The sequence below is a fragment of the Crocodylus siamensis genome, chromosome 15 (genome assembly GCF_052110815.1).
Source record: "Crocodylus siamensis isolate JL-2025a chromosome 15, ASM5211081v1, whole genome shotgun sequence".
Lineage (NCBI taxonomy): Eukaryota > Metazoa > Chordata > Crocodylia > Crocodylidae > Crocodylus > Crocodylus siamensis.
The window spans coordinates 24564233-24588260 of NC_143409.1; the positions used below are offsets into that span (position 1 = coordinate 24564233).

Below are 24028 nucleotides of genomic sequence, written 5' to 3' on the forward strand. Positions count from 1 at the left end.
ACCTGATTCAATTCAGCAGAGATTCGGCCCAATTTGGTGGCTGGATCTCCAAATACGAATTGATCAAAGGATCCTTTAATCCTCTAAATCAAATGAGAACCCTCTGAATCGATTCAGAGAGATTCAGAAAGATTCGGAGATTCGAACATAGACGCAGCTAAATGTTTTTTTCTACATACCTCAATGTGCCAAGTGGGTTGTGAATGCTGTGATGCTGGGGTGGATGGAGCATTCCACAGCAGTGCAGGGGACTCCCCAGCACACTCAGCAGCAGACCCAGAAGCACTCTTGGTCTACTTCCAGGTCTGCTGGGGAGCACACTGGGGGGCCCTCTGTCCTCCCCCAGCTCAGGAACTGGTGCCTCCTGGGTCTGAGGTAGAATCTGGGGTCCCCCTGCAGCCAGTCGCCAAGTCAGAAGGATACCCCTGCATGCTCCCCAGCGGATCCAGAAGTGAACCGGAAGTACTTCTGGTCCACTTCCGGGTTCACCGCCAAGCATGCAGGGGGGCCTCCCACACTCATGTGGGACACTCCATCTGCCCCACCATTGCAGCATTCATGAGCCGTGCCTGGTACCTCGAGGTATGTAGTAAAAACATTTAAAGCTGTGTCTATGGACGAATCACTGATTCTCCAAAACAGCATCAAATCTTCAGATTCGGATTCAGCTGAATCAAATTGGAGACAGTGATCTGAATCAATTAATTGAATCACTGTCCCTGATTTGGGCCAAATCCAAATCTGAATCAAATAGGGCCTGTTTTGCTCACCCCTAGTGTGCACATCCTGCTTAGGGGAAGGGACATGAACTTGGATTTTTCTGTTTGATGCTGCTGGAATTACCAAAGGAAAAAGTTCTAACAACGTTAGACTTCTTGTAAAATGGTTTTAAATAATGTCATTAGCTGTATGAGACAGTGGCATGACTTAACAAATATTATTGTCCATTGTTGAAAACTCCTTGTTCCATTTACCTGCATTGGGTAGATAGGGCAGGAAGGAAGGATAGTAGCTCTGGTGAGCCTGCTTCCATTCTCCAGTGCCACCCCCACAGCTAGGGACAGACATTCAAAAAGCCTGAGCCTGAATTGGCTCAATCTTTGCAGGTTAGTCTAACCTGCAAAGCTTGAACCAATTTGGAGGTTGACAGACTTTCTCTTTTCTTTCCAGAAATGCATGCACATGCCTGAAGTGGCTTAAGCTTGAAGATGGGGGTGGTGGGCACTAGGGAAGCCCTCCTCTCCACTCCACAGTGCTGACCTGAGGGGTAGCCTGGTCAGGCCTCAGCAGGGGTCCCTCCCCACCCCCTCCACCCCCCCAGGGGCCCAGCAGGAAGTTGGTAACATGGTATTTATCACCCCTAATTCAGTGTTTATCAGCCTATTAAGAAAACAAAAGCTTCTCTCATCAGTTCAACCCCTTCTTAAACACCTTTTTTCAAGGAAGTAAAGGAGGAACCTTACCAGCTACCTGTTGATTAGCTCCAAAAAGCCCTAAGCTGATATAGTCCTGTCTGCCTGTGTCCTGTCCACCTCAGCATGGACTATAGCCAGCATGTGGTATGCTAGCTAATGCTGTGTGTCTGTGTAAGGCAGAGGGGAGGGGGGAATCCCTGCTTCAGCAGAGAGTGGTGAGGAGGAGGCAAGAACAGGTGAAAGCCAGGCAGGCCATGCTGTACCTGCAATCTCTGCCAGAGCTCCAGCCAGGGACCAGAAAGGAGGGGCCAGCCCAGCTGTCTGGAGCAGAGAGCATACTGGGGGACTCTGATTTAATATAAACCAGGAATAGGTCTTGGAAATACTTTGCATAAGTCTGTTTTACCCAAATCAGTTAAGTCTGATACTACATTCAACCAGGTTTAACTCAAACCAGTTTCAGACATTTTCAAACTGGTTTTTTATGCACTAAACATCTGTTCTGTTACAGGTTTGAACCAATTTCTGATCACTTAAACCAATTTATGTGTAATGTCTTTCTCTACCCCCTGTGGGTAGCCAGACCAGGAGCATAAATAAAAATTGGCCCTGAACAGTTAATACAGCCATTCCTTCTCTTTTTCACCCCTCTCTTACCTCAGTTTGCACTACTATTTATATATTAACTGTTATTAAGAAATGATCCTGTGGTTCATTTGCAAATACAAACATCATTTTCAACATAGTATTAAATAATATTTAACATGTTTTAATAAATTTAATAAATTTGAGATTAAATCAAATATGAAAAAAATAAAATTAATTTTAAAAAATTACAGCTAAATGAATCACTCTCCAAAGTTTTCTTTTGTTAGTATACCAGGATTAAGCATAATGCAGATATCTCTTTGATTGTGCGTGATTTTCAGGTACAACATTGCCAAATAATAAATTTGGGACACTAAAGATTATTTGGCCTCTTTCTTTAAAAAAAGCCATAAATACAACTTTCAAGCTGTGGAAAACAATGTAATTCACTCTGTGCCTTAAACAATATTTAATTTTTACTTTTATAAAGAAAATTCATTCTGGGCATTTCATCACAATATCCAGTAAATCAAATTTAGATCCATAACAATATATAGCATTATTTCATATCATCTCCACAGCAGGCCTTGCATACTTAAATGACTAAAACTACATGTTAGTTTATATTTAATTCACAGGCCTCTTTATGAGGAAGAACCAATTTCTATAAAACTCACCTTGCATAATGATCTTATGAAAGAATGATTTTCTCATCACTACTGACTGATTCAGCCATTCTGATGCAAATATATCCATGTTTAGCTGTATATTACCACAGTTATACTTTGCAACTCTAAACCAAGTTTGTCAAACATACAACCTGCAGGCTGGATCCAGTCTGTGGAGCCATGTGATCTGACCCATGAATCACTGGACAGATCCCACAAGCCAGCCCCTGTCTTATGTACTGCATGTAGTGCATGGGCTGGACCAAATGCTGTGTACACTGCATGCACCACAAAGTGCTCATACAGGGGACCACATGCAGCCTCATGCCCTGGACTCTCTGTGCTGCATGCAGGATGAGGTTTAGCCTGTGTGCTGCAGGTAACATGTGCCCAGTGCTGGCCCAGTATGTCATGTGCACAGCAAGCCCTGGGGCCAGGGCATGCTGCATAGGGTACATGGAGCTGGACTAACCAAGCATACTGCATGCAACTCTTGGGGCTGGTATAAGGCATGGGCCTCATACCCTGCCAGGACCTGCTGTGCTTCCTGCAGCACTGGTTCTAGCCCATGGCCACAGGTAGCATGCATCCTGTGCTGGCCCCTGCATGCTACATGCACAGTGAACCTTGAGTCTGGCATGTTACATATGGGGTGGACCTAGCACTGGGGGGGCTTATAGGGGGTCGGTCTGGTCTGATCTAGCACACAAATCAGCCCAGTAATGTTCATCCAGCCCACAGGGCCAGGTGAGTTTGATACCCCTGCTTTAAAACATTTTCTGATTTTCCATGGCAACTCAGTTCAAAAACAGCCTTGTTATTATTTTGGGGATTTTTAATCAGTTTTTGCACAAATAATCTCATCATTAATTCTTGCATTCATTAAGCAGTTGTTGAAAAAATATTTAATTATATTACTATTCATTTTAAAGTATGTCAAGGTTAATGGAGCTAGTCGTAGTATTTCATGCAGCAGTAATTGTATGTAGGAGTGTATCTCTAGTTTGAGACAACACGTCTCATGCTTGGGACTTAATCTCTTAGTTTTAACCGTCAGTTTTCCTGTATACAAAAGACAAATAGTAATACTTACTTACCATTGCAAAGTGTTTAAGGTCTGTAGATGAAAAATGCTGTATGACTGCATTGCTTCATTACTGTGTTAGAAAATATTGTGATGATTATGTGAGAGTTGTTTATTTGGGTTCTTATTTTAAAGGTCTTTTAAAATTTAATATCAAATCATTTGGCAACTTAAATTTTGTTGAAATGAGACTACTCTTCAACATTAAGCCCTTATAAGATGTTTAGGTTTGATCCAGCTTTTGAAACGTAAAGCGTTTTCAATGGATTTTCTCTTCAATGTTTCCATTTTCCTCATGACCAGAACATTTTTATCCTCAGATTGGAGAAACAGATTAAGCACTCTCTCTGATGTTAAAGCCAGTTTACCTTTGACGCAAATACTAGTCCAATTCATAAGTCAACAGATGGGTAGAAAAACAGTAGTAAGACATCCCTAAAAGAGATTTAGGGTTTTGTTTTCAAACAATTGAATTATAAGCACAACATAAGATTATTTTTCCCTTCTGATGTGTTTTGGGTTATCATGTGTTAGAGGAGAGCTGCACCTAGTTCATGAAAAAGAGCATTCAAAATTCACCTATACCTGAAATAAATTTAGCTGACTGTTTCAGTGAAGATTTATAGTAAGGCAAAAAATATTTCAGTTTTGATGAACCCTCAAGGGAACTGTGCCAGACCAAAGGCTTTAAGTGCAGATTAGTACTCTACGGGTATATTAGAGAGAGAAGGAGGGAGAGAGAGTCTGGGAGTTGGGTGGGGGGAAGGAGTATGTCCAGAGAGGGAGAAAGCCCATGCATGTACAAGTGTGTGAGTTCATTTCATTGTATATTTCACAGTAGAAAGGATGCCAGCTGATTGCTTATAGCAATCAGATTTTGTTACTTCCAATCTGTTGATCTAGGCTAGGGAGAGAACTTACACATGAACTGGTTCAAGTGACCAGAAACTGATTTAAACCTGTAACAGAATAGTTCAGTGCACATAAACCAGTTTCAAAATGGCCAAAATTGGTTTAAGATAAACCTGGCTGAATGTAATATCAGACTTAACTGATACTGAAAGCAGTTTATGGAATGTGTCCCAGACCCCTTCCTGGTTCAAGATAAATCAGAGTCCCACAGCATCCCAGCATGCTTTGCAGGCCTGGCCAGGGCTGTGCTGTCTGCTCAAGCAGAGAAGAATTGTCTCTGCTTCTCTGCTCCCCAGCTGGAGCAATGAAGGCTGGCTGACACAGCCCAGTCTGCCTGGTAGAAGCAGTGCAGCCCCTGAGCTTTTCCCTTTGCTCACTTCTCTAATTTCAGGGGGTGAGGCTACAGCCCACCTGGGAAGCAGCCTCAGGTGAAGAGCAGGTGGGAAGGAAGGTGGATTAAACCTCCCATCTCCCCTCTCTTCCACTAGTATGGGGACTCCAGCCAGGGTCTGGCTGACATTTCCCCCCACTGGCAACTCACACTGCAGGGGGCATGGTCAGAGTCCCACCCAGGCAGCAGCCTCAGGTGAATGGAAGAGGAAGGCAAATTAAACCCCCCCGGCCTGAGGCTGCTGCCCAGGCAGGCTCTGGTCATGTGACTCTCTGTTGCAGGGCACTAGGGTGACCTGCACCTTTACAGAGCTGAAACTGCTAGGGGAAGAGCCCAAGCAGTGAGTTGGAAGCCCCAGCTGATGATTACCAGGGCAGCTAGAATGAGGTAGTGGCCCATACCTGCCAGTGGTCCACTGACTGCAAGGGGCAGGGCCTGGCTCATATATAAACCCCAGGGCTGGAGCCAGGAAAGCAGTTCCCTGCCAGGAGCCAAGGGGGAAGGAGCTCTCTCAGAACAAGCAAAGGGGAGAGGCCTGACTGCAGAAGCAACTTCTGAGACGTTGAGGGATGGAGTATCCCCCAGTATGGTTTGAATGATGTTGTAGCTGGATGCCTTATATTTATGTTACAGCCCAGGGGCTTGTGTATTGTTTACTGTTGTATAACACCGGTGGTTTGGATGAGGCTATTAGGGAATGGAAGAGGCCTGATAGGGGACCCACGGCACTGTGGGGACCCCGGGCACCAGAGAGGTTGCGACATTTGGGGTGCACCGACCCCAGCGCCAGAGAGGGCGTGGCATTTGGGGTGCACTGACCACAGTGCCAGAGAGGCGCAGAGTGAGACAGGGCTGCAGAGAGCCCAGGGAGGGCAAGGGGGCCAAATTGCAATAAGGCCCAGACCAAACAATGTCAGTAGCATCTGCAAGGCTTTGGGCATGGTAAAGGGGTGGTTGGAGTCACGCATAGCCCATAAGGCTAGGGTGCCTTGAAACACCCGTTGTAACATCTGTTTTGGAGTGGGACCCACCAGGGGTCCAGAAACCCACGGGATGCTGAGAATCAAGCAAGACCATGTCCAAGAGGACTGAAAGGCAGCCTCCCTATCAATCATTTGATCAAAGACGTGGCAGGAGAGAATAGAGGGTGCCCATTGGGCCAACTTGGCACAGTAAGGGGGTCTTGGGGAGATCACAACCATCCTGCAGGACCCCATCCCATGACACTGCCCACTACACAAGCAGCCAGCATGGGAGAAAGCCAGGCAGATCCCTGCTGGGTTCCCTGTGCTGGTGGGAGAGAGGGGAGACAGGAGTTTAATCCACCTCCCTGCTCCTCCTTCACCTGAGGCACTGCCTGCACCAGCTCTGGTCATGCCCCTGCTCTGTGAGTGGCCAGTGGGGCAGGAAGGCAGGCAGACCCTGGCTAGGGACCCTGTGCTAGTGGGAAAGAGGAGAGACAGGGGTTTAATCCCCCTCCCCACCTTCACCTGAGGTGCTGCCTTGGCTGGTGTCTGGATATGGCCCTCCCCCTTGGGGACAAGCCTGGTAAGGGCTGTTCCCTCTTCCCCCACCAGGCATACCCCAGCTGGAGTCCCTTCAGGCTAGGGTGGGTGTTTAAACCCTTCCCCAATCATACTTAGTTGCTTGCCAGGGCCTGGTCATGCCTTCCAGGTCAGCTTCCCTCCAGCCTTGCAGCTGCTGCCAAAGGGAAGGGAGGGCTTGCTTTATCATCCCCCAGCTTCTAGCCTGAGCCACTGCAGGGATGTGGCTTAATTTCAGGAATCAAAAGTGAATATCTATTCACTTGCAAAATGGCTCAATCTATGCAGGTTAGACTAACCTGAATTGAATCAATTCAGGCTCAGGCTTTTTGAACATCTGTATTTAGCTCTAAAGATCAATTGTTTGTATAGTTTGAGAGCAAAACTGCATATTTTTGTGCAATTGGATAAAGAGTATGTTTCAAAAAACCATGAACATGTAGAAAAACTTGCAACTCCAATTAACATTAGTTAGGACTTGTACAGCTAAACAAACAGTGTACATTCCACTAAAATTTTATCTTCAGACCTTGATTTTATATTGTCACAAAAATTAAGTACCATATTCAGATGTGAAGGAAATGACTAGCACTTTTTGTGGTTCAATATTTTTTACATTCTGCCCAAACATGTTTGCAAACTATTTTTCCTACAGTTTTAAAAAGGCCAAGCAGTATTTTGTAAAGACTATAAATATTAGGAACTAAATAGAAAAAAATTAACAAGCCACTCTTTACTGAAAAGCCATGCACACATCACTAAAAACCTTTGAACTTAAATTTGAGTTTATAGTGTTGTTACTTCCTAGTTCAGAGCCTCTGACAATGTTTTCCTGTTTCCCTAGGTATTTTTGTTTTAGTTACTTACTTAAAAATGTGTCACTTATTAAGATAAAGGAAAGCTATGTAGGAGAAAACATGGCTGCATAATGTTGAATATATGCCAGATATTTGTGCTATGTTAGATAAATCAGAAGGCATAAATGAAGTGCAGCAAAACACATTTGCAGTTTCTGATACACTTACGGTTATCTCAGACCAATGCTTTTACACACATAATTTTAAATCCATGCACTTTCCAAACAGATGCAGAATGGAAAGCAATAAAAAGATTGCAATAGAAGATTATGTGCCTTATGATAGATGTGTGAACTATAGATTTGCAGTTGCACTCATAACTATAGAAAACCCAGAATCCTATTTTATCTCATGCATAATCATTTATGTTTTCTTTGTGCAGAGAGAGAAGTTCATAAAACTGCTGGATCAACTGCACAATTCACTGAGGATTGACTTATCTAAATACAGGGTGTGTATATCAAGTTGGACATATGGGATATGGCTTACATGATTTAATACAAATCTCTCTGCCCTTTATCTGCTGATACTAGTTTTTGGAGATTAATTCATACAGGTCAAAAGCATCAGGTGCTAGATCATGAATCTTTTGACATTTTAAATTCAAACATCAGGACTTCAATTTTTTGTCTAAGCAGTTTGCTTCCCACTTGAACAAACTGTTCTGTTCCTTCTGGAGAGTAACAGGTAACAAAAGAGGGTCATATAGTGGTATTGCAATTGGTAGGGTATTGTTCTGGACATGGAGAAGAACATCAAAATACAAAGGATGTGATCCACACTTTATTACCTTTCCTTTGTCATCTTGCAATTAAATGGCAAGAACTCAGACAGAGTATTGTGTCTTTGTCACTTGTTTACCATTTATTTGCCGTCATTCCTTAACCATCCAAATTTGTACTGGCCCGTGCTGGGATAAGAAGTTGGAGAAAGAGGGTAGTCTCCTTACTATACTATATGTTAGGAATTCTTATCTCATTTCCCAGTTTCTTTAGAGGATACCTTCCACTAAGTCTGCTTCCAGATGTGGGCTGGTTCCCTGATAAATCACTAGTACTTGCATAGTACCTACACTGAATACCTGCCAACAGTTAAATAGTAAGGCCATGTGAAGCTTCAGTCCCTGATTCAATTCAGCTGAGATTCAGCCTGATTTGGTGGCTGAATCTACAAATCCAAATCAAATCAGGAGACTCTTTAATCTCTCTGAATTTAATTGGAACCCTTAAAACTGATTCAGCAAGATTCGGTGATTTGGATATAGATACAGCTTTAAATGTTTTTTTCTACATACCTCGAGGTACCAGGCAGCGCATGAATGCTGAGATGCTAGAGCAGATGATTTATTTTAAATTGGTATTGTAATATTTTAAAACATTCATATTAATATCACAGACATTGACATTTCTCCTCTGGAATTGAGCTTTTGCCTATTTTGCTTCTATTGATATCAAATGGAGTTCTAGTATTGATTTCAATGAAAGCAGAGTTGGGTCATGGCTAAGTGTTTTTAATCATCCTACCCACTTATTCTGATTTGCTTGGAATTTAAGAATCATGACTTTAATTTTGTATGTATTTCCTTTTTCTCAATTAACAAGGATAATTTTCCTGCCAGCAATTCTGAACGACTTCTAGACCTGAAATCAACAGTAGACCTGCTAACTAGCATCACTTTTTTTCGAATGAAGGTACCTTTCTTTATGTCTACTACTATCTCCAAATAAACACAATGCACATTTATTTTGTGTGAAAGACAGGCTGTATTTGCTACTCTTGAATAGGGCTGTGCGAAGCTTTGGGTGTTGATTTGATTCAGAGGAGATTTGATTTAGTGGCCAAATCTCTAAATCCAAATTGAACCTGGGGACCAATAAAAAGGTCTGAATCAATTCAAAGCTCTCTGAATTGATTTGGAAAAGATTCGGAGAGCTTCAATAATTCGGGCAGTCCTTGCCTGCTGCAGCAGGGAACTGGAGCCAGACTTAGAGCTGGTAAGTAGGGGGTGAGGGAGGGGAGGATGGAGGAGGGGATCATGGCAGGACCCCTGACAGGCCCTATACCCTGCCTGCTCCCCCAGCCCCCTGATCCCTGCCCACTCCCCCAGCCTCCCCCATGGCTGTCCCACCCACCTCAGCTCCCAGTGCTTTAAAAAAAAGCCCCAACTTAGTGGGTCCTGCCCACCTGCGGTGGGTGAGGCAGCTGTTGCTTGGGCTGGGAGAGCAGGCGGGGGATGGGCCTGTGTGATTAAGAGATTTGGCAGCAGCTGAATCTCTGAATCAGATTTGGCCAAATCAATTCGGGACAGTGATTCAAATCATCAAATCAAATCACCATCCCCCAAATTGGCCAAAGCTGAATCCAAAGCAAATACTAGCTGCTTTGCACAGGCCTACTCTTCATGACTAGGGTATACTCTTGGTGTTTTAGTTTAGTAAATCGTGGACAGAGTTTTGATATAAGATTGAGAACATCACTGGTAGCCTCTAAAAGTATTTCAGTTGCTTTCATTTTAAATTAAATTCCCAAGCTTTCTGAAGCTTTAAATATGTAAAAATCTACAAAATATTAATGAATGCAAAAGGGAACTCAAGTTAACACAATCTTTATTTCCTGGCTCAATTTAAAGGTACTTTTTGAAATGCAAATCTTAATAATATAAGTAACAACTATAACTAAGCAAACATTCAGTTTGTTTAAATCTTTTGCCACAATTTAAATCTGCTTTTTTCCTTTCACTTTGCTAATCCCTGCAATTGAGGTACAACTGAAATTTATTTGCCTTCAGTCAGGCAAGGCTGTCATAGTTTAGCCCAGCATTTCTCAACTTGTGGGTCACGATCCAAAAGGTCACAAAAATGTATGAGACGGTCATGAACAAATTTTAAAACGGATTCTCCTTTAAAGGAGAAAAACATGGCAAACAGAGGCTTTTTCCTTGCAGGCTGGCAGAGTTCCAACCTGCCAGGGGCTGCTTAGGGTCCCCCTTGCCCCACAAACCTGCCCTCTGCCCCACAGACTGGAGGGCTGGGGCCTGGGGGCAGCAGGTCAGGAGTGAGGAGCACTCGGTCAGGACTGTGCATTGATGTTTACAAATCAGTCCTGGTACAACAAAGGTTGAGAACCACTAGTCAAGCCAGTGACTTTCAATACTGAACCCCTTAGTCCTGAGGTTTTCATTCTTTAGCTCTAAGAACAACTGTTTTGCGAAGTGACACCTTCATGTGTAGAACTGCACAATTACTTTATTGATGTAGAAGTTACACCTGGATTGGTGCTTATCTTTAAGAACATTAAGTTATAAATATTATTCACCTGGTCTGTCAAAGCAATGTACTATTGACTTCTCATTGCTGTTAATTAAAAGGAAGTAATTCAAGGAGAACAAATATTACTTTTCAAATGGCACTTGTCCCATTTGTGTTCTGTATCTAGCAACTTTATAAAATGAAAGTCATTCTACTGGAGAAAAATAAATAACCCCATATCTTTAAACTCAATTAAAATTAGATTCAAAGCTTCTTTGTGGAATTAAGATTAGGGCTAAATTTAGTGAACAACATAAACTGATAATCAGACAAAACCAACAGAAACACTACTAGGTATGCAGCATATGTAAGTATATTTTCTGTCGGAAAATGTGTCTTGGTATTATATCAGACAGCAAAACAAGACTTGATGACATTAGACCACATCCTACTTCTTATTAGCCAGCACCATATGAACAAGATTTATTTCATTATGAGCACATAAAAGGGACCAGCAGAATTAAAAAGATGATCTGTTAAGGAAAAGCCTAGCATAACTATGGTAGACAAGGTTCTTTGGGTAAATCTGATATCTTTTATTAGACTAACTCAAATACTCGGAAAAAATTCTTCTTAGCAAGCTTTTGGGTATAAGTACCCTTTGTCTCACCAACTGCAGATGTTTCCCCAGCCTGACAAAGGGTATTTATACCCAAAAGCTTGCTAAGAAGAAATTTTCCAACTAGTTGAGTTGGTCTCTAATAAAATATATTAGATTTACCCAAAAATTGTTTGCCTATGTCTCTGGACTAACACGGCTACAATCTACACCCCTGTAGCATAACTACATGCATTTTAATAGTTAAAAAGTTTCTAGAAATGAGTGTTTTATGAAATAAGTGCTAAATGTCAATTAGGACTTATTCAAAAGACCATTACTATTTAGGAAACCATTTAAATAGAGGCTTTAGTATTTTCCTGAATTAGGCATGATCCTACAAATAACTGACTACATTTACCACTTACAAAAAACATATCTACTCAATTCTAAGATGACCCTGAATTCAAAATGACGCCCCGATAATTAGATTCTTTACATGGAAAAATTATAGATTTGCTATAATTTTCCATGTATAGAATATAATTATTGGAAGGTCATTTTTAATTATTTCCCCCTACAGCTGAATGGGGGCAGGCAGTGGGTGGGGGCAGGTGGTATGAGAAGGTCAAACAGTTTGCCCCCTGCGCATGCCTACCTACCTCTGCTCCCTGCCTGCTCCTTCTTTTGAATTCTTGGTCCCCACCTTCCCCTTCTGCCTCTGCTCTTCCCCCTGCTCCTCCGTGCAAGCCGCTTCTCCCCTGCCTCTGCGCCCCCCCGTCTCCCTTTCCTCTCCCCTCACATTATCCTGCTTCTGCTCCCCCTCCCCCAGCCTCTGCTCCCTGCTTTGCTCCCCTTACCCTTGCTTTGTGACAGCAGGCTCTGTCCCCATTCTAGCCTGGCAGGGCATTGAACATAGCCTCATCCCAGCCCCTGTAACAGCTATGTCGACTACAGTGCCCTAGGCTCCAGCAGCTTAAACAGCCTGCCAGTATGAAGCAAAGGTAATAGGGGGGTTTGGTGGGGAAGGGGCAAGTGGAAGCATTATGGTCGATTTTGAGGTAGGGGGATGGGTAGAAGAGGCCACAGAGGGGAAATGGGAGGGTGCAGAGGTGGGCAGGAGGGGGAAGGCAGCATCTCTGGCCATGAATCCAACCTTAGGCATGGGTTGGAACCCGAGCCACAGTGGCTGCCTGTCTCCTCCCTGCAACCACCCTCATACTTGATTCTAAGACAAAGGACTTTTTCCCACATGTTAAATGGAGGAAAACCTCATCCTAGAAATGAGTAATTATGGTAGTTTCCCAGAAGTAAGCTTTACTGGAACAACTAGTGTGCTTAAAGTTAAGCATGGGTTTAGGTGCTTTGCTGGATCAAGGCAATGGTACATGAATCAGAATATTTTAATATATTGCTTGGATCATTATCAAAGTTTACTGCTCTTAGTTCTTGTTAGGGTTGCTAATTCATTTCTGTATGTACTTGTATTCCACCTGCACCTTTCCCCGAAAAATCAGCCTGCCAAAATTGGGGTCCTAAGTGGGAAAGTTGGTTTTCTTCACCAGAACAGAACTGTAGAGGAATAGAGACACTGCTATAATGGTTGGGCCAGCAAACAGTAGGGATAGGGTCCAGTTTTAACCATTAACTGGCCGTAGCTTTTGACTAAGGCTTAAAACTGTAAATTTTTTTGCCTGAAGCAGCCACTGATCTGGCTGTGAGTGAACTGTTACATGTAGTCGGTTCTCTTGGCCATGACACTGGAAGAATCTTTTTTTCGACATTCTGCCTTTCAAGATGTGCGTCTTATTTGGGGGCTTGTAGTATGCAAGAAAATGTTGTATACTTAATAGATATATTTTTCTAGACCTATATGGACATATATTTCTGCTGTATCTGAAATTCTGATTTTTGTGATTTGATGACATATTCTATCAGGTCCTGGAGCTGCAAAGTCCACCCCGAGCCAGTACAGTAGTCAAGGACTGTGTAAGAGCTTGTTTAGACTCTACCTACAAGTATATTTTTGATAACTGCTATGAACTCTACTCTCAGTTAATGGATCAGGTAAGATGAAGCTTAACATCTTTTTTAAGTTTTTGCTAATTCATTACTTTTGTTGGCTTAAATAAAACAAAAATACAGTAACCACAAGAAAAACAAAGATCAGTCAACCAGTGCATTCAGCTAGTTCCAATATTTCTAAAACTTCTATCTGTTCAAAAGTAAGCAGCAGGAGCAGATGGGTTGTTATCACCAAAATGATTAACAAGATTTGTGTGAAAATGAAAATGTCAACCCATAAATCTATTTCCTCACATGGGGCAATATAACAGAAATGTCCAGTAATTCTGTGGAAGAAGAAATTAGATTGATTACTGTTCATTTTAAGATCTGTAATTGAAAATGTTAAAAAATCCAGTATGTCTTCAAAATACATTAATGGCTCCATCTAGATAGAAATGGCTGTTCACTTCCCTGGCAGTCAAGGAGAAATGTTACAACCGTTAGCTGAAAGTGTTAGGCTGTCTTTCCTGTGACTCAGATTTATATTTTAACTATTATGATGGTTCCACAAGCCCTCAGGAGGAGCAAAATTCTGAACAGACCGTATGAAAGGCTATTCTACTCTAAAATTTCTAAATAAAGCCCCATCAAGATCTCAGAGTATGATACAAAATAATTATACCTTCTGTCATCTCCCAGATGTTACCACAAATGCATATAGATGTCACTGTTTTCTTTAAAGTGCTTGTACTCTATTCTATGAATGATGTTAAATTGAGTAAGATCTGACCTAGTAAAACATGTCCATGTCTAAAAGGAACACCATATATTTGCCTGTGTATAATTTGTAAAATACCTATACCTTATGAAAGTTTGACTGGTAATAATATTTCAATAACAGTTCCCAAATTGGAAATGATAAATTATATAGTTAGAAAAAAAGGGAAGTATAAAGTAGAGGATATCCTGTATAAGTATGTAAGAATGTGCGTGTTATATGTGACCAGAGACAGCAAAGCATTATCCAAAACTAAATGCCAGTTGGCCCAAATAGATCGATTCAAGTGTATATGATCTTTAGGAGAGTAGTGCATGGTATACCTTATCTTTTTACATTAGAATAGACTGGATTATGATATTTGATTCATTTTTGTAAGAAAATAAATTTATCTCTTGTTATCAAAACTTGAATGTGAAAAGCTGTCACTAGAATGCAGGGGCAAAACGTTCTCAAAAATCAACTGAATGGATTGTGCTGCATTAAAGACTCTCTGATAAACACAAGTTTCAGTAACTTTAAGCCTCTGAAAACATAAAGGTTTTACATAGCTAAGTTTAGGCAACATGCTTTTTATTTGTATGGTAATACAACAAGAAATGTTAGGGGTAAAACATGAATTTCCGTTTTCAATTTCAACCCAAAGAGTTACAGTTTCAGTACATTCAATTCATTTGCTTTTACTACAGACAGTTTAAGATAAATGAGGCACAAAAAATCTAAAAAAAAGACTTATTCAAGTTAAAGAGTTATTTAAATATTGCTGCGATAAGAATATTATTTAACTATTCTTGTTATAAGACATGGTACCTGGCAGAAGGCTCCCAAAAGTTTTTTAGAAGGAGGGCTCATTAGCCAACTTTGCCTGTGTTGATCACAAAATTGAAACCCTACCTTAAAAAAATCAGTTAGGCACAGAAATAAGTCCCCTGAAATGAACAGACCCTTTCCCATATAACAGCTTCCTCTTTAGGAGGGTTTTCTGCTGTAGTAGTAGTAATACCGCTATTCCATGATAACTCAAGGGTGCTCAACCCCTGGCCTGTGAGTCACATCTGGCCTACAGAGCCATGCCATCTGGCCCACAGGAGTCCCCATGGTTCTGAAAACTTGGCAGTGGGGGAGCCATGTCAGTAATTGCTGCTCCCCAGCTGCCAAATTTCTGGCAGTCATCAAAGGTTAGATATTCAAAAGTTTTTAGGCATCTACATGTTATTTCCATCATAGTTATACACACAGACTTTTGAAAATGCCTTTTAAAAATCTAGGGCCAAATGCTTAAGAGTTTATCAAAAGAAAATGTGAAAGTTAAGCAGAAAGCAGTACAAACTTTCTTTTGTATTTTCCAACCTGCTCTACTTGCATCTATTATCTAAAGAGCGGGAGTTTCCTGTGAATGGAATGTATAGAATGGGGACAGCTCCCTTTTGCCTGGTCAGATCCCCTGCACGTAGATTGGCTCTGGAAGACATTGTAGTTGGGTTAAACACTTTGCTCAATGTCTTTGTGAAGAAAAAGTTATAATGACCCAATCCAGACATACATAATCTTTACAAAGGATTTTAATGTTTGGTGCAATGGTTTAACGTCTAAAGCCTCACACAGTTGGAACTGTGTTTGTGTAAGAAACTGCAGTGTTATTCAAGATTTTAATGTATTTGTCCCTGGGATTTATAAGACATAAACTTTGGTGCAAATTTTGCTTTTAAGTATGTCTCTTTCTAATAAAGTATACAAGTTTTTGGCTAATTGTAAATGATAAGGAAATTCTGCTGTGTCTTTCTCTGTACATTTTTGCTCTGAGCATAGAAAGAAGCAGTGCTTAGACTCCAAATTTCTTCTAACTGTTCAGAAGCTATTTTAATATCATTTGGGAAAAAAAAATACTCATTGAATTGATTAGCATCACCTCAAGCTGAAAAAAATGTATCTGAACACTACGCACAAGAAGTATGTTCCTAGTGGTTAGAGCAGAAGTTGTCAGTGGGATTTCTCATTTGCATAAAGTACAAGTTTGTGGGATCTGTGCCTTCCTGGGTTTTTTAGCTCTAAGAATCATTGATGAAGTTCTGCTTGATCTCAGACATGATGTCTGCTTCTATTATGGAGATCATCTGTACCACTGCTGTGAATTTTGTCACTGTATATGTGACAGTGGCATCAACCCAGACTGGAATTAGAAAGTTTTTGTTTGTCATTGCTCGATGCTGAATTCTGTGTTGGGTAACAGAAAACTTTTAAGTGATTTGAATTCCTCAGATGGTGCCTGGAATTGATTCATAGCCCAGATACCCTGGCACTACTAGGAAAAGATGAAGATTATTTGATTTGTGAACCCCAAAGACTAGATTTTTATAATGCCTATAATCCTTACAATAAACAAAGCTCTACCCAAGGGCTTTCTCTTTTCTTCATTTCGTTATGATTGGAATAATAGACAAAATAACACAAAAGAAGAAGATTGTGGAATACTAAAAGTACTTGCCATTGAACAAATAAAAAGGACTGAATAGTGCAAGATCCTCAGGTTTAATGATGTTGCATTTAGCTCAGGACTTGAGAAGGGGTGGGAATAGTGACTTACAAGCGCTCCATAATTGCTTGTACCCATAGAGTAATCATGAAACAGTCTGACCCTTGTGTGCTTCCATGCACTTCAACCTTTGCAGAGTAAGCATTTGTAAACACATGAATACACAGTTTAAATTTGTAAGAGGAAGAACTACTGAAGATCATAACTTTTGAACAAATGTGTCCCTGATTCTGGAACCAAATGGGGAAAGAAATGCCAACCACACAATTTAGAGAAGCTGAATAGCACAGTATATTCTTTCATGCAGCATATTCTAACTCCATCTCCATTCTGACATCATTGCCTCCCGTGCATCCCTATTAACTGGGTAGAACAGGTACTACATTTGGGGTGTCTATACATGTGCTCTGACGGGGGTGGGGAAGTGCCTGGGGGGGGCCACAGTGAGCTCCCGCAGGCAGCAGCGGTGCTGTCAGTGGCAGGAGCATGGCAGTGCAAGTGGGGAGCTCCTGCAGGCGGCTGCAATGCTGCTGGCAGCAGGGGGAGTAGCAGACTCCAACTGGTGGTCAGCAACCACCCACAGATGCAGCTGGCAGCATCAGCAGTGGCCAGCGGTGGCCAGCAGGCAATCGCAGACTACCCGCAGATGCCGCCAGTAGTGTCAACAGTGGGGGGGTGGCTAGTAACGACTTCCTGCCTATTCGCAGGGGTGCACCACCACACTCAGGGGGTGCAAGTGCACCTGTATGCACCCCCTATGCATCTCCAATGCCCACTGCCATTTCGAAAGGCAGGGACACGGAATACTTGGGACATGGAGGCTGCTGAAGCTGTTGGAGCATGCTAGTTAGCATTCTTCAGCAGACTGTCATCAGACTTGATTAATCATCATGTGTACAGACAGCCTTTGTGCCCATTTCTCATCAAAACAAAAATGAAACCATTTTCAATTTTTTTAGGAAGAGGGTGAAGCCAAACCAAATCAAACTATGGACAGAGACCTCAGAATAGGTGGTTAGTCTACTCACCTGGGAGGTGAGAGACACAGCTTCAGACCCTGCACTGCCTGATTCAGGGTACTGGCTTTCCATGGAAAGGATCTCTCTCCCCACTGTATTGTTGTGACTAAAGATGCATCAGCTCAGGAAATCTTCCCAGTGTAATTTTATTTAAAAGAGATGCATTTCTGTGAAGAGTTTTGATTTCAACAAATCGCCATATTCTGGAAAAATACATTTTGTTGAAAAATTCCCAACCAGATCTACAGAATACAGAATTTTTCCATCCAAATCCTATCCCTTGTGATATTTTTTTGTGGGGAGGGGGCAGAGAGGGAAGTAGGACTGGGGGACAGAATGATAAATCTCAGAATCCTGACTCCCTAGTTTTTACTTTTAGGATATAACTTCTCTAGATATCAAAGACCTCCTGCAATGAGGAAAGACAAATACCAATGTTTATTTAGACTCTTCTCTCTAACTGAACACACACTGGAGATTCTTTGAAAAGTCCAGCACAAAATCAGACACCCACAGTGTGTTATAGGAATTTGAGCCCCTGCAAATTCATCTGCAGGTGAAACTACATTTTACATGAGCTAGGAAAATCTGGAAGACAATCCATGGACCCATGAGAATCAGAAAATCTTATAGAACAATTACCAATTCTTTTTATCCTGTTGCACACTGCAACACTGTTATCTCCTCTGTACTGTTCTCTGGTTTTTATTTTTATTCCACTTTATGCTATAACCATGGTACTGAATGTTGATGAGTAATCTCCAGAAGCAAGTCTTGGATCAGGAGCCCTTGGTGGTTTTTATACTTGGATACAATTGTATTTATTTTATTTTCTTCGAAAGAAAGATGAACAAGCAGTGGGAAGAGAGATAGTGGGTTTGTGCAAACAGAATGCTTGGGAGGATGGCAGAGGATATTTTGAGTATTTCTGCTAGTGATATTAAATAGCAACAAGTAACGGCGCATGATGTACAGGTACAATTACTAGGTTCAACTTTAAGAAGGTGGAGAGGTGTGTGGAGCCTTCCCCTTCCCCCTACACACATTTTGCTTCTCATTCAATTTCTTAAACCCCACATTTCTTCTTTTTGACATACCATTCTCTTTACTTTTGTGATGTTAGATGTAGTGTTAACATCTAGCGTTATTTCAAAATGGGTTTTGTCCCATAATTTTAAAATCACATGAATGTTCTCTGTTGACTTGCATTAAAATCTAGTTCAGTTTGAGAGTGTTAAGCTTAAATATCTATGTATATATGCAAGGTTATTTTTGCCTACAATTGTGTCTAGTCCAAATAGTGTACACTTGTGTTAAAATGGTGTGCACAGATTAATCAAAAAGCAGTCTGACTGAGTGCTTATACATGCATTTATTCTTTAGTAGATTACAATGCCTATCAGTATGACTTAAAAGAAGGAACAACTAACATAGCTAGTTAGCATATGACAGTCACATTTTGTTGTTAATATTTACTCTGCTGTAATTGCTATAGTTTGGTCTGTGTAATAATGTAGTAAATATTAAAAGTGCTGTCAGTACTTTGAGTGCTGTATAACTGCAGTTTACCATCATATTAGGGACAATTTAGTAAAACAGTTAAAACACAATATAAACCAAAACCAATTTTAATGGTCTTATTATCACGTAGAAGTTTTTTAAATGGTAGGAAAATGCTCTCCTCTAAAGATGCATTCATTTTTCTTTGCATAACTTTAAAAAATATGTTCCATCTCTATTTTACAGAAGAAGGCTGTTACCATTTTTACAGTTTCTGTAGATAATAGAAAACAAGCTTAGAGTGTCAGACAAATCTATGTTACCTTTACAGGCCATCAAGGCACTCAGGGTTCCTGTAGCAGGGTGTACAGAGGCAGGTGGTGAAAAGAGAGATGCATCCCTACCCTGGAGGACTAAGCCAGCTGATGAGAATGATTAGCTGGTCCTGAGAAAGCTAAAAGCTCCCAGGGAAGGGAGCTGTGGGAAAAGAGGGAAGGCTGTGGGGCTAGAGGCAGCAGCACAGAACCCTGGGTACTCTCTCAGGGTCTGAGAAAAGCCCACAGGGTTTGGTTAACTCTTTATTGTATTGTACTTGGGGTTTTATCATTTATGGTTTATGTTTTGTCCTGTGGATCAAGTTTGCCCTGGGAAAATGAAGACTATATTGTGCAAATTGACAGCCCACTACAGTACCACTATATTATTTACTTCATATATAATTATTTTAAAGCACTGTATTTCACGTAGAGAAGTGAGAATACCTAAAATAAAAAAATCACAAATATTCACTCAGATGGCAAATTGAATTAATGTTGGGTTGACTGTGTTCACTAGCCTTCTCTGCTGTCTTTCAGCAAATATTCCAATAGACTTTGCTGGCAGAAATATTAACAGAACAAATGCTCTCAAACTGTGCAATTATGAGGAAGTGGAAATGTTAAGCAAATCTCAGGGAATAGTTGCAGAAAACAAATTTTGAAATGAGCTTAATAGAAAATATTTTTAAAAACACAATCTTAGTAACTGACAACAAGAGCCTCCTATTTCACTGGTGAGGAAACTAACTTTAGAGAGATGGTTTAAGTTGTTCAGATAGCCATTCAAATTCTCCACTTTATTGAGTTTTCCCTAGCACTAAGGCCTTGGACAGATGCACATTTGAAGTGCTCCAAATTTGGAATAGGTCGTGGACAGATGTGCACACACATACTCATGCAGTGCCACTGGAGTGCTTCAAGAATGCTACAACAGCATGCACTACTACCAGAAGGCACAACGAGAGGTTGCTCGGTCCTGTGATTCCACTTCTCCATCCCACCCCCTACTTCCATTCAACACATTTAAGTCATTAAAATTGGTAGTGTTGGTGCTCTTTTGAATCTTTGAAAGTGGCTTATGTGATGCCACAACACAAACAAAATAAACCATAAAATAATAATCCATCTTCCATTACCCTTATGATTTCAGCCTTTGCTTTAGATGTCCCAAATTCTTATCTTAAGCCACAAACTTTCTTCATTGGCTTATCTTTGCTACATCCCCAGAGACTCTGGATAAGAAGAAAGGAAACTGAGTTTATGGTTGTACCAAAATTAATGAGAAAGAGGTCATCATAGGAAAATGGGACTGAAAGGGACTGTCTGTAGTCATCCAGTGTAGTCTCCTGCTCAAGGCAGGATAATCCCTAAATAAACCATCCTAGTCAAGTGTCCGCCTAAACTGCTCTTAAACCATTCCAGACATAAAGATTTCAAAAGCTCTCTTGATAGCCTGTTGTAAAACCCATCCAAGAACCAGCACCAGTTACTATTTCAGCACAGATAGGGGTTGAACCTACATTTCCTGGTTTAGGAGGTTAGTGCTTTTTTGGCATATCTACATGTGCCAAATAGTGATATTCTACATTGCTGTATGGCATGCTATGTGAGCTCAGTGCACTTCCTGGATATAGCATGCTGCTACAGTGATGTAGCAGTGAAATTTGCCTGCACACTGCACACATGGCTCAGTAACCACCCATACTGTACCTTGCCACCACTAAAGCATGGTGGCATGTCAACACCCTTTAAGTTGTCCCCTTAGGCTATACAACTGAAGGGGAGCATGCAGTTGCACAGCTGTGGAATAAGTCTGTCTATGAGGAGTCAGAGCTTAAACAAATTAGACCCAAAACAAAATTACCTTCCCTCTCATGTGGAGGATCTGACAACTATTGCTGCTTTTTGGTCCATTGTTGCCTTACCGTGGTCCATTACTCAGCTGAGCCACAAAGTGAGTGATGTCATGAACAATATGGAACGAGAGAACATGCATCGTCATTCTACCTGATCTGTATCTGTATACATTACATCAGAGTTCTCCAATAGGTGGCCTGTTGACCACATAGCCATCAAGGGGTAAACATGCAACCCCCTCAACTTCTGGTCTGGCTGCTGCCCCTCCCTTTGCTCTACTGATGTTGCTGCTAAAGTCTTGGGGCTCCTCCTCCTTCCAGCTTCTGCAGCCTGCCCAGTATGGAGGCATCAGTGGTGCAGTGGGAGTTACCCACCACATGGCACAAGGGGCCACACAATGCATTTCCATGATGTAGAAGGTTCATGCAGCACAACAGGGGCCCATGTGATGTGGCAGGAGGGGAAGCAGCATGCATCATGTGGCCTATGCAGCATGTGCCTGGGGTATGTGTGGCCTGTGCAGTGAGTGGCTGGAGGGCCTGTAGCCCCTAGCCACTCACATACTGGACAGTCATGCTCTACATTATGCGGTATAAGTGTATGTACGTTTATGTGTAACTCTTCATTGGCTTCTCTCTAAAAGCTGGAATTCAGTGAAAACATCTGCCATTGCATTTTCAAGTGCAATTTTGAAATTGTCTGGATTTTGAGTGAAAATAATATTATACTATCTTCCATTCAATTGAAATGTATATTGTAGTTTCAGTGTTTCATATATAACTGAATTCTGAGGACGAGTAAACTGTGTAAAAGAAATAGGGAAAGCATTTGCCTAGTTTTTTTCACGCTTGCTGCCTTGCTTTTTTTCTCCTTCTATTCACCTCCAAATGAGAGAGCCAGATTTTCCATTTACTGAGCTAGATGTTGAATGGATTGTGGTGAATTGTCCTCCTAGTAAATGGCAGTTATTTGTGGGGTGAAAAATGGCAACTTCTTACAACATAAATTTGTCAAGAAATAAAGAACCATATAGCTGTCTTGATTCAGGTTAGGAGATTCGGCCACTGAATCGGGCTGAATCACCACCAAATCGAATCAGGGACTGAAGCTTTACACAATCCTATTTTATAATATTCAGTAAGTTTCTGAATGTGAATAAATATGCTATTAGCTTATTTATATTCTTGTTAGAAAACAAAGGAATGTGGAAAGCAGGCTTGTTGACTGTTACCTTACAATGTCTGCAGTCACGTCAGTAATTCTTTTTCAGACTTTTCCACTTTGTGAGACTATCATGATGCAAATCTGCTTGTTCTCCAAATGACACTCTGATCAATATAAATCATTTAATGTCCGCAAAGCCAGTATTCTGCAGAGGGGGTTAGGCATTTTCAGTATTGACATCTGCTCGGAAATAGTATGCAAAAGGCAAGGATTTCTAAGATGCTTCTAAAATAGATCAAATGCAAGAGGAAAACATAGGCAATGGAAGAATGGACAGGTCACCAAGGAAATGTAACAGGAAATAGTAAGAACCTGCAAGGACAAAATCAGAAAGGCAAAGATATTGAATGAGCTGCACATGGCAAAGGAGGTTAAGGACAAAAAGAATGGGTTCTATAAGTATGGCAGCTAGAAAAGAAGGACCAAGGAAGCTGTGGGTCATCTGTTAACAAGCCAGGGGAAACTCGTAACCAAAGATACAAAGAAGGTGGAGCTACTCAGCAGCTAATTTGCCTCAGTTTTCACAAAAAAAATTAAGATGCCAGACACTTAATAGGAGATAAGGCCCTAATAGGGCTTATCTGAATAAGGAAGGAGGCAAGCTGAGGGAGGAGATAACAAAAGAGATGGTCAGAAAGCTTTTGTTGGGTCTGAATGAATTCAAGTCAGCAAAGCCAGATGAGCTTTATCCCAGGGTCCCCAAGGAACTGGCAGAGGAGATCTCAGAGCACTTGTTAATGATCTCCATGAAGTTGTTGGAGATGAGCCTGGTACCAGAAGACCAGGAAAGGTCCAATGTAGTGTTCCTCTTTAAAAAAAAGGCAGGAAGGAGGGCCAATGGAACTACAGATGAGTTAACCTCACCTCAATACCTGGGAAGTTACTGGGGCATATCCTAAGGAAAGCCATTTGCAAGCATTTGGAGAAGGCGAGGCTAACCACAAGTGGCCAGCATGGATTTAAGAAGAACACATCATGTCAAACAAACCTTATCTCCTTCTGTGATAAAGTAACTACTTGGGTGGATAAAGGGAATACTGTGGATATAATGTATGTGGACTTTCACAAGACTTTTGACAAGGTCCCACGCAACCTTCTCATAAACAAATTGAAGAAATGTGGGCTGGATAAAACCACTATAAGGTGTGTCAGCATGTCTGTGGAGTACCCCCTCTATCCTCATGTTTCCCTCCTGCCATGACTTGTAACTTAAAGAAATAAAAATAGGGAGGAAGTGATTGTTACCCAAGGAAGTACCTGTAGGAAGCACCACGCTGGAATAACTTGGTTTTCTCCTTTAAGATTTTATTCAATGGTTTGCAAGTTTAACAGGAAATTCTCCTTTAAGGGGGGAGGTGAATTACAGTCTGAAGGGTTAATCCTGAATCCCAGCTGGGTCACTCCCTGTTCTCAGCAGAGGACCTCCGGCCCCTTACTTGGAACAGTAAGTGCAATAGTGTGCCCACTTGCTTGTTGGCACTGAAGAAT

The 24028-nt window shown here is 41.4% G+C and overlaps 1 protein-coding gene across 1 annotated transcript in view; it reads left to right on the top strand.

The window, feature by feature from the left end:
- UNC13C (unc-13 homolog C) overlaps window positions 1-24028 on the top strand; it is a 524308-nt gene that overhangs the window by 262700 nt on the left and 237580 nt on the right. Inside the window, exons 14-16 of the mRNA XM_090029216.1 lie at window positions 7842-7910; window positions 9061-9150; window positions 13244-13372. Coding sequence (XP_089885342.1) covers window positions 7842-7910; window positions 9061-9150; window positions 13244-13372 — 288 coding nt within the window. The remainder of the gene's footprint in view (window positions 1-7841; window positions 7911-9060; window positions 9151-13243; window positions 13373-24028) is intronic.